This window comes from Sinohyriopsis cumingii, chromosome 3 (genome assembly GCF_028554795.1).
Source record: "Sinohyriopsis cumingii isolate HCF-2022 chromosome 3, ASM2855479v2, whole genome shotgun sequence".
NCBI classification, from domain to species: Eukaryota; Metazoa; Mollusca; class Bivalvia; order Unionida; family Unionidae; genus Sinohyriopsis; species Sinohyriopsis cumingii.
In genome coordinates, this window is record NC_142963.1 from 41,440,839 (window position 1) to 41,455,004 (window position 14,166).

Genomic DNA, 14,166 nt, shown 5'->3' on the forward strand with positions numbered 1-14,166 from the left:
TAATGGTATTACTAATTAATGGTATTACTAAATAATAGTATTACTAATTAATGGTATTACTAATTAATGGTATTACTAATTAATGATATTATTGGAACAAAAAGTACTGGTATGTTTGATTCTTGACATGCCAAAAGAATGCAATATAGATGTAATTATTCAAAGTGGACTAGTCTCGTTGATGAAATCTGTAATATTTTTATATACCTGGTACCTAAACTGCATTTGCTGATGATGGTGGCCATTAACAGTTTCATCTTTTTTATCAAAAGTTCATGATCCTGAATGGTTGCTGGAGCATAAACAAACAATTGATGTTATCAAACCTGTACCCACTTTAAAATTTCCCCTACCCTATGGTTAAAATTTGTTAAGAAAACATTGCATCCTGAGCATGTTTAGGGATGAAGTTTTGTATGTCTAGATCTACATGCCTTGTTTACAATATAATGTAATGTCTGCACACCATTTAAGATGGAGACTACAAAACTTGTGATGGTCATGTGGGAATCAGTATGGTAGTTTGAGTAAAAAGAGTCAGAGGATTGTGGAAACTTAATGTTCTATTCAAGATTTCTATTTGTATATCTGTTTTAGTATGGTTTGTCTTTGTGTGGTGGGACCGATCCCGTGAACATGGAGTGTCGCAACAAGAATAACAGTCAATCCTATCCAGGTTGTTCTGCAAGTGGTGTCATCTGTATGGGTAATTCTACTAACCCCTGTGCAGACTATGAAGTCCGGTTCCAGTGTGCTGTAGACAGAGGTAACTAATATGGATTGTATCTGTAACACAGAGTACTATAGAGGTACCTAATACAGATTGTATCTATAATATAGAGTATGTAACAGAGGTACCTAATACAGACCATATCTGCAACATAGAGTAGTACAGAGATACCTAATACAGATTGTATCTGTAACACAGAGTGCTACAGACAGAGGTACCTAATACATGTTCTATCTGTAACATAGAGTACTACAGAGGTACCTAATAATATTGTAGCTGTGACATAGAGTGCTACAGAGGTATGTAATACAGACCATATCTGTACCATTGAGTACTACTGAGGTACCTAATAATATTGTATCTGCAGCATAAAGTATTACAGAGGTACCTAATACATAATGTATCTATAATGCAGAGTACTACAGACATACCTGATACATATTGTATCTGTAACATATAGTATTATAGAGGTACCTAACACAGAATGTACCTATACCATAGAGTACTAAATATGTACCTGATACATATTGTATCTATACCATAGATTACTACATAGGTACTGGGTACAGATTGTATCTGTAACATATAGTACTACAGAGGTACCTAATACAGAATGTATATGTAATGTAGAGTACTGCAGAGGTACCAGATACATATTGTATCTATGACACAGAGTACTACAGATGTACCTAATACAGATTGTATCTCTAATATAGAGTACTAAAGATGTACCTAATACAGATTGTATCTATAACTTATAGTACTACAGAGGTACTTGATACAGACTGTATCTGTTGCATAGAGTACTACTGAGCCAATTAATACAGATTGTATCTATAACACAGATTACTACAGAGGTACATAATACACAATGTAACATAGAGTACTGGTTATTTATTTGCTCTGAAGAATAGATAGACAAAAATGATCAAGCAAGACATTTATTTATTCACCTGTTTGGGGGGTATTTCAGATAGGAATTCTTAATTTCAGACTGCACTATCTATACATCTGAATTGAAATGTAAAACATATTTTAAATATACAAATATCAAAACTGTCTCATGAACATATATAGAAGGAAATATTGAACCTTAGAATATGTCTGTCATTGTTAAAAACAATGTTATGTCTAATATTTAAAGAGTAATTTGTTCCATCTATCTATAACATGAGAACTAAAATTAAAGCGATTTGTTTTACTCATGTAGAGAAACCAGAAAATTACTGGATATAGGACTAGATGATCAAAATCCTATGTGATCTGCTTCATCGTTAATAGTGGAAACAAAAACTAATTAACCTTTTAATTAATTAATAGATGAACATTTTTTAATTATGTGCAGTCCATCAGATTGTGACTTTATGAGACCACTCTCACCCTAATATGACTTTTCTAATCATAGGTAATTCAGTTAACTGAATATTATAATGTAGAATCTGATTTTAAATAATCATTATGGAAGGCAGGACAGTTGCAGGTCTTGAATATAAATAATTGTTATCTGTATTGTCCAGATTAGAAGAATTCATAAGACTTTCAATATAAAACCAGTTTTTTTTTTCTTTCAGTATTTTCTAACAATGTCTGTATTACGAAAGACTACTGTGAGGATGGTAATCCCTGTATGAATGGTGGAACATGTGTGGACCAGGCTTTTGGGTATAGCTGTAATTGTCCTGTTGGGTATACAGGGCTAAATTGTCAGACGAATATTAACGACTGTACCAACACCTCATGTCTTAATGGAGGAGTGTGTATTGATGGTGTCAATATGTTTACCTGTAATTGTACCAGTGCCTATCAAGGTTTGTATACTGTAAATCATCACATTTTAGTATTTTACATTTCTGCAGAATTATGTAAATAATTCTACTTATTCATGACACAGGTGACAATTAACTGATTACCAATATTGTTATGGAGGGTAAAAAAAATGTACTAAATTGTAAACATTCATTTATATATACCACAAATTTAGTTTCCTTGTTTAATCTCTGAAAAAGTCATTTTCATTCAGAGTATAAAATAACATCTGATTCAGGATATAAAAAAGGACCTTGCAAAAAATTCTTTTGATTTCTACCTGCAGACATTAAGAATTATTGATCTGCTATCATATGAAAACAATTTATTATATGATCCAAAATCAGAAAATTACAAAAGGAAATTATCATGTACCAACAGATTCACATTGGTCATCAGTAATTAGATTATTATTACCTGGATAAAATAAACAGCAAAAACAGCATTTTTGCTCAAAATTTTAAAATTTATATTTCCTCTTGTATTAAGAATTAATAATACAGTCAAATACCTATAGTACAGATTGCATGTAAACGTTGTCCCCATAATATCTATTGGTGAGGAGTATAAAAAGACAGCAGGACATCCCCCCCATATGAACACCTTTTATTCAAGACAACTTTTTCATACATGATTTGTAACAATATAATATTTGGGGATTCAGAAGGAAGCTGGAAACTTGTCCAGAACTGTTTCCCCCATTAAAGAGAAATTTTAAAACAATAATTGTCCATGGTTTAAAGCCGATAAGTCATATACAAATTAAAAGATAAATATGATCAGTTCTAGCATATGCAGTTATTGCAGAGATCATATAATGGTAAGAAAACGTGGAATATGCTTGTGTGGTTGTGAACTCTGTATTAATTTGAAAAATGTTTTGATAATTTTAATGAAGGTTTTGCATAGTCATAATTATTTTCATATTGGAATACATTTTTGAACAATAATGCAAAGAGGACACAATGTCTAATAAGAGTTGCATATGTTTGACATTCTAAGGTGTTCAGGTTTTTCTTATTGTCTGCATGTGTAGTACCTACTGCTAGAAATATAATTAGGAATAAATTATTAATACTGAATTTTGTTCTCATTTGCATATTATACTGAACTTGATCCACCCAAGTACTGACATAATAATACGAAGGAATTTTAAGTTTATCCCAATTACGGTAAGTTTTAAGATTTACAGCGGAGGGATTACTTATTATTTCACTTTGTAATGTGTTCCACAGTTGAATTGTGGAAGGGAGAAATTATTTTTGAGAAGTGTCGTTCTGCACTAAGGAGATTCAATGATTCAATGATGAAGTGGTGTAAATCTTGTTGCCAGCAAAAAGAGGTTGAATTACATCTTGTAAAAAGTTTGAAATAAAACCAAGGTACACTTTTAACAACTGAACTAATTTATACTTATAACATTGAAAAGTCAGTCTATCCCAACCTGTTTTCTTATATAGTAATGCCTTAGCTGCATTCATGGTAGTGTCCCTTACTATTCTCATGGTCTCCAAATGTAGTTTTTCCCATTGTTCTTTTTCTTTCATAGTATTCTTGTCTCAGAACAATCATATGTGAAACAAACCAAGTATATAAGATGTATTCATTCTTTCCAAGGACAAGTGATTCAGTCCGTATTTTAAATTCTTCAGAGTATAATTATCTCCCATACCTTTGCAGACTAATGCTGGATATGATAGTATAGTACCTAAATGCCAACAGTGGAATACTTTTTGAATATCTTTGCTGCCATCTTCATTATAGGAAGGTTATTTGAATTATGATCTTGTGTTATCAGCGTTGACTCTGTTTTGTCTGGTTTAAAGTTAGCTAGCCAAAGATGGGACCTGTAAATGTCCAAATGTTGAATTTAACCAGTCTGTTTGGATTTTTAACTATTATAAGTAGCTCAGTATCACCTCAGTGATCATCTATCATTTATATATACTAAAAATAATAATGGTCCAAGGATGATTCTTTGAGGGACTCCTGCATTGATTTAGTAGTTTGAAAATCTAAGAATCAGTAATTCAGGAGAACTGTTTGAATTCTAATGAGAAGTAATGTTCAGACCAAACAAATAAACTACCTTGAGTGCTGATCTTTCTAAGTTTATCACGTAATCTGAAATGCCAAACATGATCCAATGCTTTACTTATAACAAAGAAAATAGTTCTAATTTTCTTTCACTGAGCTAAGCAGAGAGTATTACAAATATCTAGTAAATGATTTGTTGTAGGGTCATCTGCCTGCCCAAATTAGTGGTGGCTCTTGATGACTGTTTGTATATTTTATAAATAAATAAGAAAAGTGATGCTAATATTGGAGTCTTTTGCTCTGCAGGATGGGAGAAATTTCAAAACATATTAAGTCTGGTATGCAACCATGTTACTCTCTCCAAGTTAGTGTACTTGTATGTTTTGTTTCTGAAAGCACAGTGGAAGGTGAACTTAATTTATTCCAAGGGCAATGATTAAGTGGTTAAGCAGCAGGGGGGGCGAATCGGACATTTTGTCCAATCGTTATTTTGCTTAATTATTACTTTCTGCAACTCAACGATCTAGTGTCGTCAGCGCCTGGTAAAAAAAAAACGACGACGTCGTTGGGGGATCGTCCAAACGTCATTTGGTTTAATTAACACCTTCTGCGCGTCGATCCCCAGCGTCGTCAGCGTCCGGTAAGCACATCGACGACCGCGTCGATGTCATCGCCCCCCCTGCTGGTAAGGAGTTATTTACAATGAAAATTATTTACAACTAACCGAATATTTGGTCAAGTCCAATACGATATCGTGTCCGAGGATCATGTAAATTTATCGTTACAAATCCATGTGGGGTCGACTGAGCATGACTAAAAAAGTTTCGAAAACCATTAAAGTCCATGTCACCGCCACACCATGTCTGCCAAATATTTCGTAGCGTGTGTGTATCAACGCCGTTGAATACAGCAAGAATATTACAATTGTCTCTAATTACTTTTGGAATCTGAGTGTATCGTTGAGTGACATATATCACGTCAGTGTTTTTATGCCTGCCTCTGGAAAATATCCTAGCTGGGTTTTTTTGATTGTCTAACATAACATCATCGTACACGACTAGATTGTTAACGTCGCCATCAATATCATCAATACCCGGTGCATCATTGATATCTGTAATAAACTCGATGACATTTTTTTTAGCGATCGCTGATGCATTCTCGTTGAAATCTTTCAACACCTCGTAGCATCGTTGATCATCTACGCTAGGAGCAACCAAATACAACTTATCCCACTTCATCCATCTCATTATTAAATTGAGTAACAATTGCGTCTTGCCGGATCCAGATGGTCCGATGATAATCATCCGGATTGAGTTTGGTAACGCTGCAACATGCTTAACTGGTTCTCTTGTTTTAGTCGCCGAAAAATCAATTATATTCATATTTCTATACATAAATTATGGATCTATATTGTGTGAAGTGTAGAGTGCGTACTGGCACAAATGATATGACAACCGTTACAACAAGAAATAATAGATCGGCGCTTACTGACAAGTGTGTACAATGCGGTACAAAGAAATTTAGATTTATTTCTGCTAGACCCGGAGATGTTTTAAAAAAAAGCGAGGAGGTGACATCGCAGCCAAATTGGCAAAACTCCCCGGAACACCGTGGGCAAAGTATCCAGGAGAAAAACACCTCCCAGGATATAACTACTGTGGCCCCGGAACACGATTAGATATTAGACTCGATGATCAAAATCAGCCCAAACCCGGTGAGTATCCAATAAACGCTATCGATAAGGCGTGTCATGCTCATGATGTTGCTTACAAAAGTAGCGATCTGCAACAGCGTCATATCGCGGATGTAAAATTAATTCACGCATTAAATGCTATTCCTGATAAATCCGTCAAAGAAAAATTGGCCTCATGGTTGGTAAAATCGGCTATGAAAGGTAAATTAATGATTGGAAGCGGAGCTTCTGGCGCTGGTAATTGAAAACGATAGCGTTTATAATAACAACATGGAATCCATCTATTATTCTCCGAGAGGATACTGGAAGGGGAAGGCCGCAATTGGTAAGCTTGCAAGCGCTGCAAAGGTAACAAAGACCACTGCGGCTAATTGGTTATCCAAACAGGCTATATGGCAAATCTATCTACCACCGCCTAAACAAATCAACTTCTCGCGCTTTGATGTCAGCGTACCTAATGAAGTTCATCAGGCTGATATACTATTTTTGCCGCATGACAACGGTTACAAATACGCGCTAACCGTAGTTGATGTTGCGAGTCGATACAAACAAGCGGAGCCGTTAAAAACAAAGTCGGCAACTGAAGTAGCCGCTGCGTTTGAAAGAATTTATCGAAGAGGTCCTCTGCGCTGGCCAAATCTATTACAAGTTGATCCCGGTAGTGAATTTCGCGGCGCTGTTTTATCAACGCTGAAACATCATAGCGTCGCGATACGACGAGGTCATACTGCGCTACATCGTGATCAGGCAATTGTTGAACGATTCAATCGGACTCTCGCTGAACGGTTATTTGGATATCAATACGCGAAGGAATTCATCCAAGAAAAACGATCTCGTGAATGGGTTAAAAGGTTGCCAGGTGTAATTGCAGCGTTAAATAACGAGATTACCCGAGCAATCAACATGAAGCCCAGCGACGCGATTAAATACGAGTATATACCCGGAAAATCAAAAATAAATAGCGTTTCCAAGCCGATTCTTGGCGATGTCACTGTTAGATATCTATATGAACCAGGAGAGCTTGAAGGCGGTAAAAAAAGGGCTACCGATCCTATTTGGAGTGTTACCACACATAACATATCAACGATAACACGATCAACTGGTAGACCACCGATCTACAGACTGGATTCAACTGCTCCTCAGCGCGGATTTACACGCGAGCAACTACAAGTGATACCTGACGATACTCAATTACCCCCGCGTGGTCTTAACTAGCGCCGTTGCGTCTATTGCACTCAAGACAGGTCAACCTCACATTGTTTTTGACATGACCGAGACTGTTATCGATCCTATCCACGGTAAATTGGCGAGTGTCTTTATCCGAATAACGCCAACTCATTATACAATTGCAACTCGCGCAGTGATTATTCTGTTGTTGTCGTAGCGAGATTATTAATTCGGCATCAATATCAAAACGCCGCTGTTTTTTTTTTATCCTGTTGGCGGTAACCCGAGAGTTTTCTATCAATGACGCTTGCATCGATGGTGACTTTGTCGCCGGCTTCGTCGTTGGTGACTCCGTCACTGACTCCGTCAACAACAATTCTTCGAAGCTGATTTATCCTTCGTACTCTGGACACTGCAAGATAGACTAGATTCGACCATTCGATGCGATTATCAACTATCCAAACAACTGTGTCCGTGATGGTTAGTCCCTGCGAGGAATGTATTGTTGTTGCGTATCCTAGCGTCCACGGGGATTTATCAGCACGTAGCGCGTCCTCGACGACGCTGATATCAACGAGCACGATATCATTCAGCACGAGAATTTGTTTTTTTGTCCCCGACGCTGTCGGGGCTGGAATTTCAACTTCAATGTTCTGCCGCCGTGTGTCCGCGGGTCTATAACATAACGGCACTGGGCGCGTTGGAAACTTTTCCTTATGCAACGCAAACAACTTCCGCTGAAGTGTGTCCCTGACTATCTTTCTACTCGCTACAATCAAATCGTTTGGTCTCCATGTTTCCCAGAATTCATTTAACGGCGTTTCCGGAATCACCTCGCGGATTATTTCACATTGAATTCTATCCGGCTGTAATCTGATTAATTTTTTAACCTCGCGCAGTTGTTCATCGAGTGCTCGGTAATCAGTATCGGTTTCTTCATAATAGTCCACAAACCCGCTCAACCAATCATGTGGACCCTCGCCGACAAATGGTGGTGGTTGGCCATGGTCGCCACACATGATTACCGCTGTATTCGCGCGCAGCAACCACTCAAGAAACATTTGTAAAACGTCTAACGAAACAGTACATATCTCATCCCAGATGATAATGTCGGGAATAAATTTTTCACCCATTCGATCAGGAGTCCACTCACCGCCGCTGTATCGAAAAAAGCTGTGATAAGTAACGGCGTCAACATTTCGTTGTTTTATCTCTCGCGCTAGTCTATGGGTCGGTGTAAGCACGATTATACTTGCCCGCGTTCGAAATAATTCAATTGCCCGAGTCGTCTTTCCTGACCCGCCACAGCCGCTTAAATAAACCGTCTTGTGTCTACAAATTGGATCAGAACACGATGGTGCATTAGACCATTCTGACAATTTATCACCGCGTAAGTAGTTGTTCTCAACGGTGACATCTGCTGACGGGGAATAATCGCGTCGTATTTCATTTTTAATTCTCCATGTACCCCAACTCTCGTCCGGACTAGTAAACTCGGCTACGTTTCCCTTATACGCTACGTCAACATAAAATGAATCAACGGCTACTCTAACCGCGGTATCGGGAAATCTATTTATCATCGAGAATAAATTGATAGCGGCATAACCCAGCATAGACGCCCTCAAATGTGGATACGCCGGGCTGTCTCCATCGCTGTAGGTAACAACTGTACCCAACCTCGTTCCATTGGACAAGAAAGCTGTTTTGCAGTTCACGTATCTATTTTTTGCCACTGCGTCCTTGATTACGAAATCATATTCTGCGTCATCTATAATCAGCCGTGAGCAATATCGTTTGTAGTCGTGGTTTTTTCCACCTTGTGTGAACTTACCAATTATTCTTCTACCGAGATCTTTTGCCTCGCGGTTTCGTTGGTTAAATATCCTCCTGGACCATTCGATGATATATTCCTCGTCGGCATCAATGTTTTTTCTGGACTCGTCAATTATGCTATCTAGACGCTCCGGTTCTGGTAACCAGACTTCAGTCTGTGCCCGGTATGATATAATCGCGTCACTGACAATCAACGAAACTAGCATGCTACAATCAATCATATACCGTAGGAGCGCTATTGGCAGCCACTTCTTTTCAGCCATGTGTCTACCGATCCAAATATAGCAACAGCGATGGAGTCCTGCCGCGAATTCAAATGATACTATGCGAGCGAATCCGGTTAAATCAAAATCAGGCAGTGGTCCATTAATAGCAACACGAGTCATTTCATGACTGGGGTGTCCAAATCGTTTGAAATACTCAGCGGCGGATCCATACCCGAGAAAACTCGCTGGATAACAGGCAACCATATCAACCGAGATCATAGCGTCGCGGTTGTATTCAGTGTTCCATAATCCACCGTGATAATACTCCAAACAACTGGATTGTACATCCGGCAGAAATTCCTTGCGCGTTGGTCTCCACGCATTTTTCCTTGCTGCAACATGAGCTACAACCGATGTAATCGTAAAACAATTTGTTAGCAGTTGTTCATCATGCTCTTCAAATTCTATGGCGGTTTTTTTCATCCTGTTGTGAAATGCTTCAGTGCGATATAATTCGCCGTTTGGTCTTACAAACTGATCAAAGGTATCCGCATCGTTTTCAGCGCTGCGAAGTAACCACACTGATACAGGGTCGTTTTTACACAAGTAGGCAATAGCATCAAATAGTTTCCTCTCCGCGAGAAAACCATCCCTGGAGAATTGTTCTCCCAGGAATTCTTCGGGGATATACTTTACTGTTCTATCCCGTGGAAATATTGTGATCGCGGGCGTCCATGCGTGTTCGTTATGATCAATAATTTTGATTGGGGCTCCCTTCGATTTATACTTCGATTCGTATAATACTTCACCGGTTATCGTTGTAACGGTTGTTGGAAATCTCAGCGATGTTTCTAATCTCGCTATGTCGCTGATGGTTGCTCCACGCTCTTTTACGGTTAGTTCCCACTGGTTGATTTTGCTACGTCGTAAATCAGTCAATTTGTTTCCTCGACATGCATTTGTAAAATGCTCTATTATTCGTTCTGCTACATAATTTATCCCCGTTGACTGTTTCATCGGTTTCAGTTTTCCGATATCAGGTTTCTTATTTAACGGGTATATTCCATAAACAACTGCTGTTTCAGGATACGCTCGTTCATAGTATGGTCTGTCAATTCCGGTTAACAACCCCGGCTTGGAGTCGCGGCTGACAGTGACTGTTTTCTTGTCGCTGAGAACTGGTTCAAATTTATCACGTATGATCCAATCGCCTGATTCCACCCGGACAATGAATTTTACTCTGAAGAATTACTTTTTACCGTCAAGTTGTGATATTATCGTTGCTGCGCGGTTGTCGTTCATGGTAGCATCAACAACGCCATCAATTCGAAATGTTGACCAACTATGAGATGCGCCATCACGCTTGAATTCATTGATACAATCGCGTATTTTACTCAACAGGGTTCTATCGTTTATTAACGCTTTTGGTGCGTCCTTGAGGACTCTATCGAGATTGAACTTAATATTTTTCCAGGGCTTAATTGCTGCTAATCTCTCGAACTCATCCATATAATTAAAACAAGTATTTAAATGAAAGAATATAGTATAATGAATCACTGCAAATGGTTGATGATTGGGTCGACAACCCCGTGCAATAAATCATGTAGAGGTGAATTCTGCGGGTATCATTTACAAAGCGTTCGTAATGGTTCTCTTGGCCCCCTCCCGTGCTTGGTTTGTCACGTCGGTGTAAGAGGAAAATCGCAGTTGTGTATCAATTGTGGCGGAAAGCGATACAGGGAACTAAAACGCTATTATGACAAGCGAATTAAAAACGCCGTCATTGACCCCACCGCCGACTTCGTCATCAAAACCCCCCAAGACTACGTTGAAAGATTTATAATTAAACCAAATAATAAATTAGACAAATAGTATTATTATACAAATGGGCCAAGAATTTCAGCCGCATCCTGTGCTCGTCAATTACGAGGCATCTCGCGACGGCATTGTTAGAAACCGCAAACTGAAGAAGCCGGTTGGTACCGTAAGTAATCAGGGGTATCTGATGTTTGGTGCCGGAAAGAAGAAGTACCATGTTCATAGGGCGGTATTTGAGGTATTCAACGGATTAATCGAAAATGGACTTGTGATTGATCATATTAATAATAATAAGACTGATAATTCTCTTATAAACTTGCAAGCTGTCTCGCAGAGTCAAAATACCAAAAAAGGCCAAACCGGTAAATACCCAAAGAAAGCAAAACCCGTAAAGTCATTTGATACAACAACTCACGAGGAAAAAATATTTCAGTCGATGAATGAAGCCAGTAGATACTTTGACATTTGTATCGCCTCAATACGAAAAGTAGCAGAACGAGTATATCAAACAGCAATCTCAAAAAAGACCGGGCATAGAATTCGATTTTCATATGTAAATATCAGCGAGTGACGAAGTCACCGGCGCCTATGGCGCTGACGAAGTCGCCATGACAATAAATTGTCCATTCCGGAAGAAAACAAAGTATTCAGTATTGTTGAACACCTCGGGATTGATACACGGGGTTTCATTTTTTTTTATTTAAAAACAAGATGTTTTATAAGAATAATGAATATCGAAGACATCAATAATATATTAGCCGAGATTTCAAAATTAAAAAATCAAGGAATTGAATTATCTGATGGTCTCGACAGTGAAAAAATATTATCCGATTATGAGATTATTAACGAACAGTCGAAACGGGGGCGTTTTACCCTGGCCCGCGAGTATTTTTTTATAAAACGATTACAACATACGATTAATGAGAACCTGTACCACAATGACGCAAATGCATTCATTGGACTATTCACTGCCGTTGAAATAATACGAAAAAAACTCGGACGTGTTTATGAACGACGCCGGGAGATTTCTAGTAAGATCAAAAACATTAGAAGGATTATAGACGAAAACTCCGTGGAGCCCCCCGATGGTACACTCGGCGGAAAATTAGAAATTTGCTGAGCAATTTACAATAATGGTAGGTGAATCACTTACTACTCGGCTAGCCAGAGAGCGACTAGCAGCGCTTAGAAAGTTTATACCGTTACGAGACAGAGTGAGAGAGAAACTTCAAACGCGACAACAAATGCAAACTGATTTTGCTGTTGGAAGTGAACAGTTATTTGCCCCGGTAACTAAAGCGACTAAGGATGTTACGGCGGTAACTGTACCCGTTCTTGGTGCGCTTGAAAAGATAGCGGCAGAGACAAAACAAACAAAAAGGTCTTTAGAAACACTCCCTGCAAAAATAGCGGCTGCTACAACACGGAGGCCATCACCACTCGCTATAACCGAACCACAAGAACCTTATGTTACAATGGCCGACGAGGAAGAATTAGGTGCTACTGCGAAAGAACCAGAAGAAGAAATACCCGAAGAAACACCAGAAGAAGAAATACCGGAAGAAAAAGAGGGGAATATACCCCGTATTGTACTCAAGAAGAGCACAATAGATGAAATTAGAGGCTTCAGCAACAGGGAAGAATTAATTAATTTTGCTGCCAACAATTTTGCTAAGAGCATACGAGATAAGAAGCATATCAATAGCGGTTACGAGAAAAATATAAAGTCGTTAAAGGACTGGGCAAGAATAGTGTATTTAGCGAGTAAACATAAAGATGCATTACCACATCGTAGTAAATCCGATTACGACGCATTCCACAAGGAAGTTAAGAGTATAACACCAAAAAAAGGAAAAGGATACTCTGTTGGTAAAGAATCCTACGGCGTTACCTGTCCTAATAGTGTTCTCAGTGATATATCACGGCTGGAAGTACTAATCGGAGGAAAACGAGCCGGAAATAACTCTCCGGAAATAATCAATGAGGCCGCTGATATTTGCAAGCGGTTATTTGCAGGCGGTATTATGGACATTAATGCATATCGAACGCTCATAGACGAGCTCGTGGATGATTAATTGGAAAACTGGTGTTTTTAATAAGGATGATCATACACTACAACCATGATAAACCAGTACTCGTCTACGTGGTAAACTCGCGATTGCCTGTTTACCGCGCGTACTATGGAGATGGTCTCGGTAGCACCATTGCGGGGTTATTTACAAGAATGGCTCCAAAAGTAGCGCCGTTAGCCAAACAATTAGGAATGAAGGCTATTGATGTTATTCGTGATAAGGGTATTAGTGCCATTGGAGATGTTGCCGGAAAGGCGCTTTCAGCCGCGCGGGACAAACTAATGTCGTTGGTGAAATCCAAGAGATTTTCAAAAAGAAAACAGAAACCACCGGTAATGCCATCAACGACAGTGATGCCTGCAAATGTCAGTAAAGTAATAAATGACGCCGTGGAAGAAAAATTAGAGTCGATGGCGACGATTCAGTCGTTGGCGACGACTCCGTCGTTGGCGACTTCGCCATCAGCCGATGCGGCAACCAACGCGCTCATGAACGCGATAGCGGGGAGTGGTTTAAATTCAAAGAATTTACGACGAAAACGACGTTGATGGATTTCAATTGAAAACACCGACATGAATAATAATAAAATGTTTGCGCGAACCGCTGACCCCGCGTTTGATATGGATGCCCCAGTGCGCAGGGATGATTCTGTCCGTGATTATCAATTTTATTCTTATTATGCAGCGCAACCTGACCTACGATCGCGAATTGAACTTCAAGTCCAAGATACCAGTAAATACTTTCTGCCGTGTGAAGCGTTTATCGAAATTGAGGGAGAACTCGTGACAAATGCCGCCGATAATG

General features: G+C 38.9%; 1 protein-coding gene across 1 annotated transcript in view; it reads left to right on the plus strand.

Annotated features, from left to right (window-relative positions):
• The window catches only part of LOC149802750 (uncharacterized), a 248,263-nt gene that overhangs the window by 204,773 nt on the left and 29,324 nt on the right, over positions 1–14,166 (plus strand). Inside the window, exons 43-44 of the mRNA XM_089953826.1 lie at positions 598–766; positions 2,302–2,538. Of these exons, the coding sequence (XP_089809952.1) occupies positions 598–766; positions 2,302–2,538 (406 nt within the window). The remainder of the gene's footprint in view (positions 1–597; positions 767–2,301; positions 2,539–14,166) is intronic.